General features: G+C 44.0%; 1 protein-coding gene across 6 annotated transcripts in view; it reads left to right on the forward strand.

Annotated features, from left to right (window-relative positions):
* The window catches only part of SMARCD3 (SWI/SNF related, matrix associated, actin dependent regulator of chromatin, subfamily d, member 3), a 77,591-nt gene that overhangs the window by 35,337 nt on the left and 27,257 nt on the right, over positions 1-14,997 (forward strand). For 5 of the 6 annotated variants that reach the window (XM_068177055.1, XM_068177060.1, XM_068177045.1 and 2 more), the window contains 2 exons: positions 2,975-3,192; positions 6,266-6,308. In XM_068177055.1, coding sequence (XP_068033156.1) covers positions 2,984-3,192; positions 6,266-6,308 — 252 coding nt within the window. In that variant the 5' untranslated portion in view covers positions 2,975-2,983. Of the gene's footprint in view, positions 1-2,410; positions 2,685-2,974; positions 3,193-6,265; positions 6,309-14,997 lie in introns of those variants that run through there. The other variant, XM_068177027.1, reaches the window with a different exon arrangement.

The following is a 14,997-nucleotide window of genomic DNA, read 5'->3' on the forward strand; positions in this document are numbered from 1 at the left end:
TTGCTAGAGCTGCCTCTCTTTTCCCATGTTTGTCCTTTCTCTATGTTTCTCTATTTTAGTGCTTAACAAAGGAAACTGAAGGAAGTTCAAAAACATAAGACCAAAAATGAGAGTAGATTTAGCTTGCTGGCCTTGTTCTTCAAGCCCTAAGTTGTCCTTTAGAGCAGCACCAAAGTGGGCCTTCAGTTTTATCCATGCAGCCAGTCAGTCTCCATGAGATGGCTGTGCTCAGGATCCGGACTCTTCTGAATGATTGTCAGATGTTCCCAGCTGACTGACAGGCAGCAGTTGGCCTGGTGGTCTGCCCTTTGCTGGAAGGAGGCCACAATGTGTGGCTTGACAGATGACAGATCTTAAATGCAGGCTCAAGAGAGAAGCATTTTCTGGGCCATTTCTTTCCGCTGACTCTGCCTGGGTCAGAGGGTCGGGGCGCATACACGGGAACAGAGAGCACCGTTCTATTCCAGCTGTTCTCGGGGCTCCAGGCTCATGGCAGAGGACATTTGGAGCTTTGCACAAAGCTGCAGTTTGGTCTGTCTGCTGCCTGCTGCTCTCTCTGTGGCCATATCTGCCATTGCTTTCTTACATCGACACTTGCTGAATTCACCTGCTTGGATTCCTGCGCTGGTGGCTCTCCTACCTCCTGCCTTGCTTCTCTGTCCATACCAGTTAGAGCCCGTATTGCTGATCATCCATTCCTCTCCTTTCTTCAGTTTCCTTTATAGATACAAGCATGAGGAATATCTAAGACTTGTGGTGATCAAGGAGGGCACTGAGCTGGGGCTTTGGGAGCTATAGTGGATTTGGGTAGTTAATTTGGAGATGTGGGTCCAAATTACTTTTAGAATTATGTTTTATTATAATACATATTTATATATTTAGAAATCACAGAAATTAGGAGATAAAGATGAAATAAACTTTTTAAAATAATTGTTGACTGTGCACTAAATATTTTCTTCCCACCCCTAGTGGACTGGCTTGCATACCCTCAGGAGTGCACATATCTCACTTTGGGGTCCAGTAGTGTGTTTCTCCCAAGTACTTTCGCAGTCTGCAACTATTGAGCAAAGTATGTCTTCTATGTTGTTAGCACCCTTTTGGAAGAGGGTTCCATGGGCTGATAGCCACAGTGTGACAAACTCACCCCTCCAGTGGTCTGTGAGCCTGACCGTCCTGCTGATGGCCAGGGTTTGCTATTCTGGCAGGGGCAGTGAACAGTCAATACCTGACTGTCCTCCCCAGGCCACACATGATTCTGCAGAGCTCTGGCAAATGCCCCTTTAGATCACCTTGGATCACTTCTTTCCAGATGAAAAGTCACAATATATTTACCTTTACTTCCCTGGATGCCGTTCAGTATGCTAAGAATTTCTGTGCTGTTCATTGTCCTTGTTTCAGCTCTGCTCTGCCATCACTGAGCTGCAGGAGCCAGAGCTGCACACAGACAGACCTTCACTTGTGGACAAACCATGGCCATGGCACACTGATATCCTCTGTTCCCTCCACCCTTATTTCTTTTCTTTATGACTTTTTTTGACCTCTAGTAACCAGTGAACTAATATTTTTCTGGAAGTGTCTGTTTAAACAAGGTCTTGGTTCTGGTGGACAGCAATCAGCTTAGGGCCCATCGCTTTGTCTGTCATTCTTGGATTGTTTTTTCCCCTTTTGTAATTCAATTCAATATGCATTGAACTACATTTGCATCTTTCTTTTAAGCATTTGTTCTGTCTCATAAAGTCCTTCTGCAGTTCTTGAAGCTGGCCTTCGTCCTTGTCAGCATGAATAACTTAGCATTACCAACAAACTTCTTCACTTCCTTGCTTTTTTCCTGGCTTTTTTTGGTTCTTTTCCCCCCCAGGTTGTTTTAAATATGCTGAAAATGAGATATCCCAATGGAATTTTACATGTGCCTTTCTTTTGTTTTCAGAACCAATTACATTTGCCTCATTTCTATCCTTTAACCAATTGTTTATCCATAATGGATGACATTGCCTCTTGGTTTCCTTAAGAGACTTTGTAGAGGGACTTGGCTTTCAGAGGACTTTTGTTGTGTGGTTATCCTTATTTTCGTTCTGGTTCAAATGCTTAGAGAGTGTGTGTGTGTGTGTCTGTATTTTTGCATGTATGTGGACATGTGCGTATTGACAATTCTCAGTAAGAGATAATCTCTCTGTTTTGAATTGCATTTTACAGGCAGTCATTATTTTACTGGTTGTTTTCCTTGATGGCTATAAACTTCTAGAATTCAGAATTGTATTTACTGTGTGTCTTGTGTCTAAGCTCATGATCTGACTCAAGTGTCTCTCAAGAGCATGCAGAAGTCAACATAAATGCCAGGGCTTTAGAATGCTTACAGGGGCTGCTGACAAACTACTACATCCATTTCTTTTTTATTTATTTATTTATTTTAAAGGCTTGATCTGAGACATGACCTTTTCTATAAAGGATTTGTGTTGCGTTATGAACTTACACTGCTCTCTGGTGTAGGCGAAGTAGAAGGCTCTCAATGGAAAATGTTTGTCCTGGTGTTTGCCTGTGCTAGTTTCTGTCTCACGGCTGATCAGAGCCGCCTGCTTGCAGTGCAGCGCACGCAGTGGGAGTGTGCTCGCAGCTTGGAGCAGCACGTGAGCTGCACCAGTGTGGACTGCGTGTCGCTGCCATGGGGTGTTCCCTTCTGGCTGAAGGTAGAGCTTTCAGCTGTAACCTTCTCTGGATATGCTGCTGACCACGGAGTGTTTTCCCAAGCCTAGTATTTTGCCTCCCTGTTTCCTGTCTACTTTATCCCTGAATGCCTCTTCACGATATCCAAGATACACCAGTGACAGAGCTCGCATGCTTTGTGTTGCTGCTTAGTGCTTATCAGGATGGTCAAAACGGGGACTCTGTTGAGGCCTGTGTCGCGTGATGTACAAATGTCTTGGCAGCTGCAGAAAAAGGAACCAAACTGGCTTTTCTTGTTTCGCTTTTCCTCCAGCGCCCTGGGATGCCATCAGGAGCTCGAATGCCCCATCAGGGGGCTCCCATGGGTCCTCCAGGCCCCCCATATGTCGGAAGTCCCTCAGTGCGACCTGGTATGCCCCAGACTGTGATGGAAACAACAAGAAAACGCACTGCACCACAGCAGGTCCAGCAGCAGCAGGTGCAGCAGCAGGTGCAACAGCAGCAGCAAGCCACTCAGAACCGAGCTAGGAGGTGAGTGTTCTGGAAAGAAAACACAGGAGGACAATTTGAGGAAGCAAATATGATACCTGTTTAGCAGTAGATAAGACTTTTAAGATCAAATGAGACAGAATAGAAGATCTGTGTACTGACAGTTTTTTAAGCAGGAAAAACATTGGTAAATTTTACTTTTGTTTGTTTGTTTGTTTGTGAATGGTCTTGAACAAACCAACCTTTAATAATGTCTGGTTTTGAAGTTATTCTGCTTTTACTTTGCAGGTTTGTCAGGCCATAAATTTGTCTAGTATGTTTAGCCTTTAGAATCAATGAACAGTTCTCTTCTAATATAGTACAATTATTTTATTATTTGTTGCCGGTTCTGTATAGTTGCTCTGATTTCTGACTGGCTAACCTAGTAGTTTGTAAATGACACAAGCGGAAAAAACTTTGATTTGTCATGTGAATGCTTGTACTATGGTCACTCAGAAGAGTGGTCATAAAACTTGCAGTTGTCCCAAGTGTTATTACATATAAAGTAAACAAATATGCACTGGAAGTAATTTCATAAAATTAGAGGGATTTCTGTGTGGAACTTTCTTTTTGAAATATGCCCCCCTTGTACATTGCTGAATGCATTCTCTCTTAAGTAGGTTAACTAATTTCTTTTTGCAGCACCTCATCAGTCTTGAGTGTTGAGTGTGATCCACACGCACATAGGGTGCAGTCATCTGCGTGGGCTACCTTTTACAAAATCATTATAGATGTATATACAGCCTCAGGCAGTGTTCTGGTGGTGTCAGGGAATCCAGCTGTAGGTAAAATGTGACTCTCTAAACTCAGTTCTTCAGGAGTCCTGCTCTGTCCAGATTATATACCTTGGATCAGCAAGCCAGATTTGGGAATGCTTGTGTCTGGGATGCATCTGGAAAGGACACTGATCTTGAGAGTATTAATACATTACAACTGAAAAAGGTTGAAGAGAGAAGGAATGTGTGTGAATGCAGCACGTGAGCACAAGCAGTGCATGTGCCTCTTGGAGGCCTTTCCCAGCACCAGCCAAAATGCACATTCTATAGCATCTCCCAGGAGGTTCTCCAGGAAACTGCGCAAAATAATGCCCAGCCTTCAGGTACTAGGGTGGATATAACCTGAAAAATTTCCCCTGCTGGATAATTAAGGTAAACTTCAGTCACTAACTAGTTTCCAGGGAGCATTAGAGGACAGTATTTGCTAAAAGTTGGTGACCTGACTCACAGAAAAAAGTTCCCCTCCCCTGTTCTTAACTTCAGTGTTTCTAGTTTGAGACCCAGCAGTGATCTCTACTGCATTGAGCCTAGTTCACACCAGTGCTGCCTGGGTACTCAGAGAGTTTCTCTGTTTCTTCTGCCATGCCTTCCCTTCAGATAATGTATTGAATGTTTTTTCATTTCCACTTCCCTGTCATTTCTCATTATGTGTTTTTCAGGCACACTTTTCTGGCACCTTGGGTCCAATTCTGGGGGTAAAATGAGTTCTATGTTTTCTAGCATAGGCCAAGAAAAGTTGCACTTGTCCTTTCTTGGCAGGTTTGGTGGAGACAAAAATCTCATTTCTGTAAGAGATTATTGAAGAACTGGTTGAGATCCAGATTGTTTAGGGATGTTGCTTTGTTTTTTTCTTGCTTTTTATTTACAAGCCTATGGGGTTGTTGCAGGTACATGCATATCCCAATCCCTTTGGGAGGCTGGGGCTTGCTTAGCCTTTACTTCCAGATTCTGTGAAGTGTTTCAGTGCAGATTTCATTTTGTGAGCTGTGGAAGGTGTTGGAGTTTCACACCATGTGACATTCCATTCCCATTATTCCTACACTTTTTAAAAGGGACATTGTTCATTATTAGGTTGGGTGTAACTGAATTTTCTGCCCGCTCTACCTCCAGGCACAAAGAGTTCCTCAGCCTTGGCTTATGTGGGAATGGGGAAGAGTCTTAAGAATCTGGTATTTCACCCCTGGCTGAAATATTAACAAACGTAGGAAGAGAATATGCCACACCAATGTGTGTGGAAACAGCTTTTATGTGGACACGGCTGATGACAGACTTCCAGTGTGAAGACAGTAAAGAGGGGTGTCCTTGTGACATGGCAGAGTGGCAGCAGGTGGTTTGCTTTCTCCCATTTGTCTGTCACAGATGGGGTGATTAATCTCCTCCTTAAGATAAAGGCCTCACAAGTTAAAGAGATGAAGAATAGGACCTGAATTCCCTCTTGGCCCTGTTAGAGAAAGCTGGGTGACAGGTTTGGTGGGCATGAACAATTCTTAGAATCTGAATACAGTCTTCCTGACAGCAGCATTTCTTAGGCACATACACATTTGTGTTTATGTACATGAGCGCAAGCATGTTTTTAAAACCATAGCTATAGAAATGTGCCTATGTATGGGTATGGACACAGTATGTATACACGCTGCAGGCACACATACATCTTCCCACGTGTGTGGTAATAAAGATGAAGAAATGTTGAAATGTAAGGCCTTCTACCTTTATCTATCACTCATGCAAATATGTTAAACAAGTGTGTATGTACGTACATACGAAGGAAGGGTGTCCATGTATGTGTGTTTTCATACATCATATGAAATACACACATACGTGTGTGTGTTCTTCAGCACTTAATTTTGGGCATGATTGAATAAATGCGTGTTGTCTGTTTGAACAAGTTGATGTGCCATTTGCAGGCACTCAGCCCCTCAGATGTGCACACGCATAGGTGTGTCTGTGCACGCCACACGTGAGACCGTCCTCTGCAAGCCTGTCTGTTCCTAGAAGCAGTGTGTGCACATGCACTTGCATATATTGCCGCCCTGCACCACAGAAGACGCTGTGATCAAAGAACTTACAGACTTCTTTCCAGGATGCATAACAGACAGCTCTGATTTGTTCTTACCTAACTGCCTCCCCAGGCTGCTGAGAGAAGGGGTACGAGAGGTCCTGGGCATGGGTGAGACCCTTTTGCTGATGCATGCACAGCTGTGCACCAGCATGTGGAGATGTCAGGATAATTTAGCAGGTGGCCTCGTTACTCCTAGATCTGTCACCATGGTAACGTGTTTTTTTCTTTAAAAAATGTACAGTGCCAAGAGGAGGAAGATGGCTGACAAAATTCTCCCTCAGAGGGTGAGTCGCTTTCATTTCCTATTCCCTTCACAATCAGTTCAGCATCTTAGTGTAATTAGAGGAATTTTCTAAAATTCTTTGACTTTTTGTGTAAAAATCTAATTAAAAAGTAAGTAGGCAGTGGGTGAAAGTCTGGAGAGCCAGGCTGGGGCTGGGCTGGGGGCTGGGAGCGCGGAGCAGCCCGGCCTGCGCGGCCTCGTGCCTGGGTTAGCCGAGCCAGCACTGCCGCTTGCTGGAGGGACCGTGGTGCTGGGCTGCCAGGCGGCAGCTCGGCACTGGGGCCTCGGGTCTCCACAAGGCTTTAGATCCTTTCTTGAGGCTGGCCAAAACCTGCTCCAGAGTGTGGCTGTACCTGAGGGAGTGGGCTCAGGCTCAGGTCTCTGGCCCAGTAGAGCTGCCAGGTTATGATTTTTATGGTTGTGTCACCGTAGGGCTGAAGTGAACCTGTGTAAACAACAGAGGCTGAGGGGTCTGTATTGTCTGGATAGTTACTAATTCTGTTATCCCTGGGGATACGTCTGGCTTTTGGTGTCTGCCTGTGTTTGATCCTCAGTGCTTACATCTTCTACTTCTTTTCCAAACATTGGGATTTCTCTCTGCTCTCCTCTCTCATTATTCCCATACTTTTATTTTTCTTTACCCTCTTCAGTACAGTTCAGTCCCTAAAGGCTTCAAAATACATACCCTTGTCACATCCTAATCTAAGTTGTTTTGACTGCTGGTGCTTTTCCTGGGCTCAGAATCCCTTGGACAGGTGTGTCTTGTTCCTCCATATCCTTTCCAAGTTTTCAAGCTCCACTGCTAAAGTGAGCCCAAACTTGCTGGCAGGCTCCGAAGTCACTTCTCTGAGATTTCACAGGTGCCTACTACCAGCCATCCAAAGACGTGAGCCCACTTTAGTACCCCTGATGTTATGCTATCACTTCTTCTCTTGTTATTCCTGCCACTTTCTGAAAGCAGAGCCTTTCATATGTAAGCCATTAGATCTCTTATGTTGCTGTCTTGAAAAGACTAAGCTACCATTAAACCCAGACCTTTGAACCATTTGCAGCCTCCCTGGTAATTATGTTGAGGCCTCAATCCTGCTCTGCTGGTAGTCTGTACCTGTTTTATAATGAAAGCTAAGTTTCTTGTACTGTCAGTCTTGTCTGTCCCACACAAACTGTTTTCACAGACAATGATACATCCTGTATAGTGAGGCTGTTGCTGAAAATATATGTCCATTTCAAGATGCTTTTAGTTTTGTTTGGGTAGGTTGGTTGTGGGAGTGTTTTTATTTTCAGTTTTTATTTTGCATGTTGTCTTTATAAGATTAAAAGGTGTAAGAGGTAATCAAACTTTTTTGCCAGCAGAAGATCACTGACTCTTTACCAAGTCCATGATAATTCTTTAATAGGTAGAGCCTTACATAGGTGTATCAAAAATCTCTACGGATACTTTCAGAACCATGCTGTCACCAAATATTCTTGCTTTTCAGTATCTGTTGCTGTGAGCCAATAGCTTTAACTGATGGAGTAATAAGGCATTTGCTAGAAGTCTCTTCTGCAATGGGGTTTTTATCAGTGCAGCTGCAGTACTGGTATCAATGATGTGACCTCTCTCTGGGTTAAGGTACTCTGTTAGGCTGCAGTTAGTGTGGCAGAAATCCCTTACACCATCTGTGGGACGAAGAAATGCTGTGTACATCATTGTCCTGTCAAGCAGGGGATGTGCACTGGTGGCTGTGGAGTGCATGTGAAACATGGGGTAAAACTTCCAGCTTTCTGGAACTGCCTCTGGAGTGTTTTCCAGCCAGTCAGCATCTGTTACCCACAGACTTTTTGCAGACTCTTGCTAATGTTTTCTGGGAACTTTGAAGGGGAGAGGGGAAGATATTGAATACTCTTAAAAATGATCTTATGTAGTAGTGGCAAAGGAGGTGGGTTCTCACTGTTCCTCACTACTGTTCCTGACTATGATAATGACTCAGGCAGTTGGCCCAGGTAACATCTTGTTGGATTTCCAGGCTCTCTGGTCAAGCCTGTGCCATAGTCCTGGAGCATCATGCTGGTTGGGTAGGATCACTGAGCCACTCCAGGTCAGCTATTTGAGAAGGATTTAATTTTACTGGAATGTAATTGTAAGAAAAATTCAACCCAGCAAACTTTGCACATAGGAAGATTGGATTAGGGAACTGCATGGGACATCCTGGCACTTCCAGTTTGGTTCCCTCTGTCATGGAAGCCATGACACAACTGCCACTTCAAGACTAGTTAGGTTCCTTACCTGAGACATACTTGTGATCTGCCAGCTTGGGGTTTTTTTTGTTTTGCTGTGCTTGCCAAGGGCAGTACTTCTAGTTTGCCAAGTTAGAGAGGCTCCCCTCTTGAAATCCTCTTAGTTATTTGTTTTATCTGATCCAAGTTAAATTAATGTCTTTCAAATCTTTTTAAATCTACCTCTCAAGAAACCAGAACTATACATAGTATTACAGATTGCCAGTATTCACCATGCTTGAATGATCCTGTGCATTGTAATGCTATATATCGTCCCATTGCCATTATGCAGTTCTGAGCTTCCTTACATTCTCTGTACTATCCTCTTCCTTGCAATGATACTGACACCCAAAATTATCAGTACTAAGTGTTCTTAGCATACTTCTCCTTTTTTGTACAAGGAACACTTTTTTCCTATGCCAGGTCTTGCTCCAACTCCCATTTTTCAGTCTTAAGGAGTGGTTCCCTTCATGACTGTATGTCAAATGCTTTACTTAAATGCAAGTTGATTGCATTGACTGAATATCTTTTGTCTAAAATGCAATTTTAATGAACACAAGGACTTTGGTTACGCTCACACTGACATACTGTAACATAACAAGGCTTAGTATTTTTTATAGTGTATTTAACATTATAGTTAATGATAATAGTTATAATAGTTATAATGATAATAGTTATAGATAATGATATAGTTAATGACTCCAGTTCTGTCCAGCAGGTTCTTTCCTGCACTATTTTCCTCACTTCTGGATCTTTCCCTTGTTCACACTTGGCTGTTGCTGAAACCCTCATACAGTTTTGGAGAAGTTCACAGGCATCTTCATTCATGGCTGAGGACCTAAATATCTGGAGCTGATGTTACCCTTGTGACCCAGGTTTTGCAGTTGTGCCTCAATTTCGACCTCAGACCACAAACTAACTGTAGGGACACATGACTGCACCTCAGATTGTACGTCTTTCTCCAGGCCTTGCCTCCTCATTACTTCTGGTCAGTCTTATTTTCTCTTAGTATTGAGTCATTACATTTTTTCCCAGGGAGCTGTGAATGTGATCCACCATTCTGATTTTTTTGGCTTCCTTGCCTACCCTTTCTGATGCAAGAATCTCAGCTGAAAAACATTCTGGCTCCATAGCTGTGCCTGTCTCTGCTTTTCCTTGTTTAACTTGCTGAGTGGAGTGCAACTTTGAAACAACAAACTACCCCTCCTTCAGTGGCATGCTTGTCTCTTAGTATTGGCTGCTGTTGTTCTCACTCAGCCCTGAATTCCTGAGAACTTTTTGTCCTTTCCTTTTCATCTTCTCTACTTCATTTTCCTTGACACTAATACTTAGTCAATTTTTGCTGCTGCTGTTTACTGACCACCATGTGGAATTCTCTGCACAGATCCCATGCCATAATAGCTGTCCTGCTGTGGTTTGGTCACTGCATGGCTGTTGTCCACCTCTTTCTCCATCTGAGCCAACCAGAGGTGAGGAACACCTGGATCTGCCATTCTTTCATGTAAGAAAGAAGAGGTTAGGGGTGTGATAATCAGTGGTAGCCTTGGATATAGCAGCTGTGAAATAAAGAAATTAAAGATCTTGCCAGGGATGAGGAAGGAGGGTAGTCAGGTACAGGGAACTGGTAGGTGTGATTCCTTGAGAAACAGCTCTGAAGGGCAAAGTGGCTCAAGGAAGCTGGGAGGTCTTTAAGGACCTTTAAGAGCAGCCTGTTTTAAATGCGAGAAAATGAGCAGATTTATGAGGAGCCCAGAATAGGGTAATCACAGTGGTGGCCCCAACATCAAAAGGCAATGTAGAAGAAGTGAAGCAAGGACAGGCTACAGAGGAGGAGTTTAGAAGCATTGCCTGGGAATGCAGGGAATGGTATCAGCAAAGTCAAAGCTCAGCTGTAGTTGAGATCTTCAAGAGACATGAAGGACAAGAAAAGCTTCTACTATTGCAATAGTAATAAAGGCTGACCAAGGAAAATGTGTACTCCATGCTGAGTGGGCTGAGTGATCCAGTGGTGACAGAGACAATAAGTCTGAAGCACTCAAAGACTTCTTTGTTCAGTCGGCACTAATGATGCCTCCAGTGCCCTGTGATCAGTGAACACATCCAAGAGGAACAGGTGACAGAGGACGGGGATAGGGCCAGGGATTAGTTGAAGAAACTTCACCTGTACAGCTCCATGATATCCAACAGATATGCATCTGAGGGAGCTGAGAGAACTGGTCAATGTCCTTTCTAGGCTGCTCTCTCATACATAATAGTCTTGTATTCAGGTTGGGACATTTTGGTCTAAATGGGCTGACAGCCATGTGGGCGGATGATGAGGCTGAGAAGGTGGCTAAAGGTTATTCTTGGCCATGAAGGTACTGCCATCACAGTGCTGCAGGGATGTGTCATATGTGTCATAGCAGCTGTTCAGTCCAGCATCTTTGCCACTGGAGGAGGCAGTGCAGTGCTTGCTTATAAAATCTACAGATGACACCAATCACTGGGTGGGGAAACCAGTTTATATGCTTGTGGACATGCTGAAGGAATGAACCAACAAGAACTTTATGAAAGTCATCTAGGTCAAATGTTCTTTGTTGAGAAAGAGGAGGACTACCTGGCTGAGAAGCAGCACTGCTGGAAAGGCCCTGGAGGCACTGGTGGACGGTGAGCTGAGTGTGAGCAGGAGGTATGCCTTGTCAGCAAAGATGTCTAACAGCGTCCCGAGCTCTGTGGCCGGGAGCACAGCCAAGAGACTGAAGGATTTGATTAGCCTTCTTTGCTCCGTATTCGTTAGCTCAGTGCTAGAGCACTGTGTCTAGGTTTAGGATCCTGAATTCAAGAAAAACATTGGCAAACTGGACTGAGGTCAGTGGATGATTGTCAGGTTGATTGAATGACTGGATCAGCACATGAGGAAAGACTGAGACAACTGGCCTTGTTCAGGCTGACGGATGGCTCTGAAGGGACCGAGCAACAGCAATGGTTTGCCCAGTCCTAAGAGAGGAGGACCAAGAACATGGATTGCTTTTGCCATTTTACTGGACTGTTACTGACCCCATGGTAGTCAGTCAGAAATCTTCCTCAAACCACTCTCTCTTAGGGGCCATAGGGTGGCACAATTGTGGTTTATAAGGAGTGTCAGCCCTTAGCTGTCTTTCTTTGACTGTAGAAGCCTCAGTGGTAGAGACACTTTTGTCAATAAGCTGTAGGCTAAAGTTTCTTAGGAGGGAAACTGTCCAGTAGCTGCCAAGTGAGACTTCAGTCACTGCCACTTAAGAGAAAAAATCTGGTTTTCAACAATACCTGTGAAATGTGTGGGTTATGTCCATCTGCCATAGGTAGTAAAAAAGGCTAATGATCAAATTGAGCTTGTCAGACTTGGGGGAGTAAGGGGTCTTGGATTTTGTTACCTGTCTCAAAGGCAGAAATTCTAGGGTAGCATAATTCTCAAGAAGCTGACAAATCTCTATTAGTGATTTTTTTTCTTAATCAAGATTGCTGAAACTGTTGTGTTTGTCCTGCTTAGACAGTGAAGAACGCAGCTCCAATTGTTCCTGCCTGAAATAGATCCAGTTTTATTTCTTGGGTTTTTTCTGGGATATTGGAGGTGCACAGCAATAGGACCTGTGAAAGTTTTGTAGGCCAGCTGTTGTATAAAACAGGTTCAAATTATATCAGCTTGCTCAGGACCTTGTCCAGATGGGTTCTGAATACCTCCAGCCAAGGATGGACGCTCCAGAGCATTTCTTGGCAGCCTGTTCCAAGGTTTTGATACCATGATGTGTTTTGTTTGTTTTGTCAGAGGTTTTTTTTTACAAACCAGTTCTTACAGGGAATGAATTGCCCATGCTGCAGTGAGTTTCTGTTGCCTCTCACCCAAATCTCACACACCTCCAAGGGGAGGCTGGTCCTGTCTGTGCTTCACCAGTCCACATGGCTGTCAAACTCTCCCAGGCAATCTCCTTTTCCCTTTTCTTCTCCAGGCTGGAGAAGCTCTTGCAGCTTCTCCTGGCAGGTCTGTGCTCCAGCCCCCAACATCCTACTGAGCCTCTGCGGGCCTTGCTCCAGGGTGTCCCATCTCTGTGGTCCTGTGCCCACCAGTCCAGATCCAGTTGCACCAGCGTGGATTAGCAAGCAAGAGCCTCTTTCCTGGGCTTGATGGCAAAACCTGTGCTAATAGAGCCCCTTTTGCAGCTGACCTTTGCTATGGCTGCCTTACCCCTCAGACTCCTTCTGCACTGTTGTCTGTCCCTCAGGGGCGCCCAAGCCCTCTCCTGCCAACCTGTTTTCTACCCCACCGATGCCCACCTGTCCCCCTGCACGGTGTGATTCTCTGCCAGGAGCAGAGCTTTTCCTGTGCTGAACTTTACCGCGCGGAAGTGCCGTCCCGTTTCTGCAGCCTGTCAGGCTCCCTCTGCACAGCCCTGCTGCCCTGCCTGACTTGGGCTCGGGACTCTGGGAGGCCCGAGGACAGGATTCAGCTAGGAGCAATGGAGCCAAAGACAACGTGGAGCCTTCTCTGTGGCTTTCGACATGAGCGGCAGAACCAGACCCAGACCTGGGTTTTTCTCTAGCTTTCCTTCTGCTGCTCATCTTCTTGCAGAAGGCTGCCTCATTGCTTTCCCCAGCCCGCTGACTGCTGTCGTTGCCTTCCAAGCTGTTATACTTTGACAGCCATAGAAACTATCCAGAGACGTTATTTGTATCCCAGAATTTGTAGTGTTGCAGCTGTTCCTTGGTCTCTGATTGTGTCTCAAAAGCCTTGCACATCTGTTTACAGGCAGGTGTAGTGGGGCCCCCACACTGTCTCCCATCATGGCATTCCTTCCACACTGTCCTCACTGCCCCCACTTGCAAGTTGGCCATTTTTTGTCGCCACTCATAAAAAATCTTGTGGAAATCAAGGATAAAAATGCATAATTTAGTAACAATTGCTTTTTACTAATCTTTAAAAGTTTGAAATGTTTGAATTTTCATAATAGAAAGATAAACAACTCCAGCCTCAAGAAAGACTCTGTCTTACTAATGTTAATAGTAATCTCTTCCAGCTATCCATGGAATTCTAAGATAAACTTATAACTACATATGTTCAAAACCTTGGCTGACGAGATGCTGGTTTTGCTAGGTGATTTCTAGAGTTTCTTCAAAAAACTTCTTCATTCTGGCATTTCTACATAAAGGCCAGAATGGAGAATTTAAGTATTGAAACACTCTTTTTGCATCTATAGTTAGAACTTTAGTAGAAGAGTGTAGACCTACATGGAGCTATGAACTTCTCCGTTAGGGCAAGCCATGCACGAGAAGGAACTAGGCAAGCTGCACAGATCCTTATCACATAGGCACTATCATGCCTCCAAAAGATTATTCCAGTAGTAGGGTGAGAAAGCAAAAGACTGAAAGCTGCCAAAACTGGCCTGAGTGAGCCTTTGATCTTACCCAAAAATCCCATCTTTGCTGTGACCATAACACATCCCTAGAGAAGAATACAAACACAGCAAGTAAAATTCTTCTCTCCAATGCTCTCTCAACCTGTGGCCATTTGCTGTTCAAGGAATTAGATGCAGTTTTGTCTTTGGCTGATTTTAAAGTGTTTGTGCTTTTTAGCATCTTATAATACTTAACATCCAGTTTGGTTATAGGAATGGAATAGGAAATAACCCTTTCACTTCCATATGATAAAAGTGTGGTATAAAAATAGTTATTGAAGGTTTCTGCTGTTTCTACAAACTTCCTAGAAATTTGATTAGATCCTGGGTCTAGTGCCCATTGAACCAGCCGGAAAGGTTGTATCATCTGTGTTGTATAGGCTGGATCCTAAGGACTCTGTAGGCCTTGCCCTGCTTCACCATGTGCCCAGGGGGTTCGCACACTGACTCTGATGGAACTTGACATTAAAGGTCAGAAACTACTTTCTCGGTCCAGAATTTTTAATTGACTGTAGCACACCATCATTAATTTCTTCAGGCAAGGAACTGAAGAATCTTTTCATCTGTGCAGAACAGGAAAAAAAAACATTGAAGTGTTTTGTTGTGTCCAAAGATTTGCACTCACTGCCTTGCTGCCCTCACTCTGCAAGCTGTCGGTCAATTCCTTGATGTTTCCAGGGTAATGCTTGCTCTTCATGCTCATGTTTCTTTTATTATGCTGCTGATACTAACATTTTGAGAAAGCATATAAGCAGATAAAAATATGATGGTTCGGCTAAAGCTGAACAGAATTTTTGCTCTGTGGCTTCTGCTTTTCCAAAGTATCAATCTTGCTGTGAGTAGAGCAGGTAGTCTACCATCTCAAAATAAAAAGAGTTGATTGAAAGAGACATTTGGTAACTTTAGTCTGTCTAAATACAGCAGGGAGAAATTGTTTGTCTTCAGGCTGGAAAAGAAAATTATTAAGAAAGGTATGACAAAAACGTGTAAAACATATAGCAAAGGTGCCTAGGCAATGCCTTCCCA

Source organism: Anomalospiza imberbis, chromosome 1, assembly GCF_031753505.1.
Source record: "Anomalospiza imberbis isolate Cuckoo-Finch-1a 21T00152 chromosome 1, ASM3175350v1, whole genome shotgun sequence".
NCBI lineage: Eukaryota > Metazoa > Chordata > Aves > Passeriformes > Viduidae > Anomalospiza > Anomalospiza imberbis.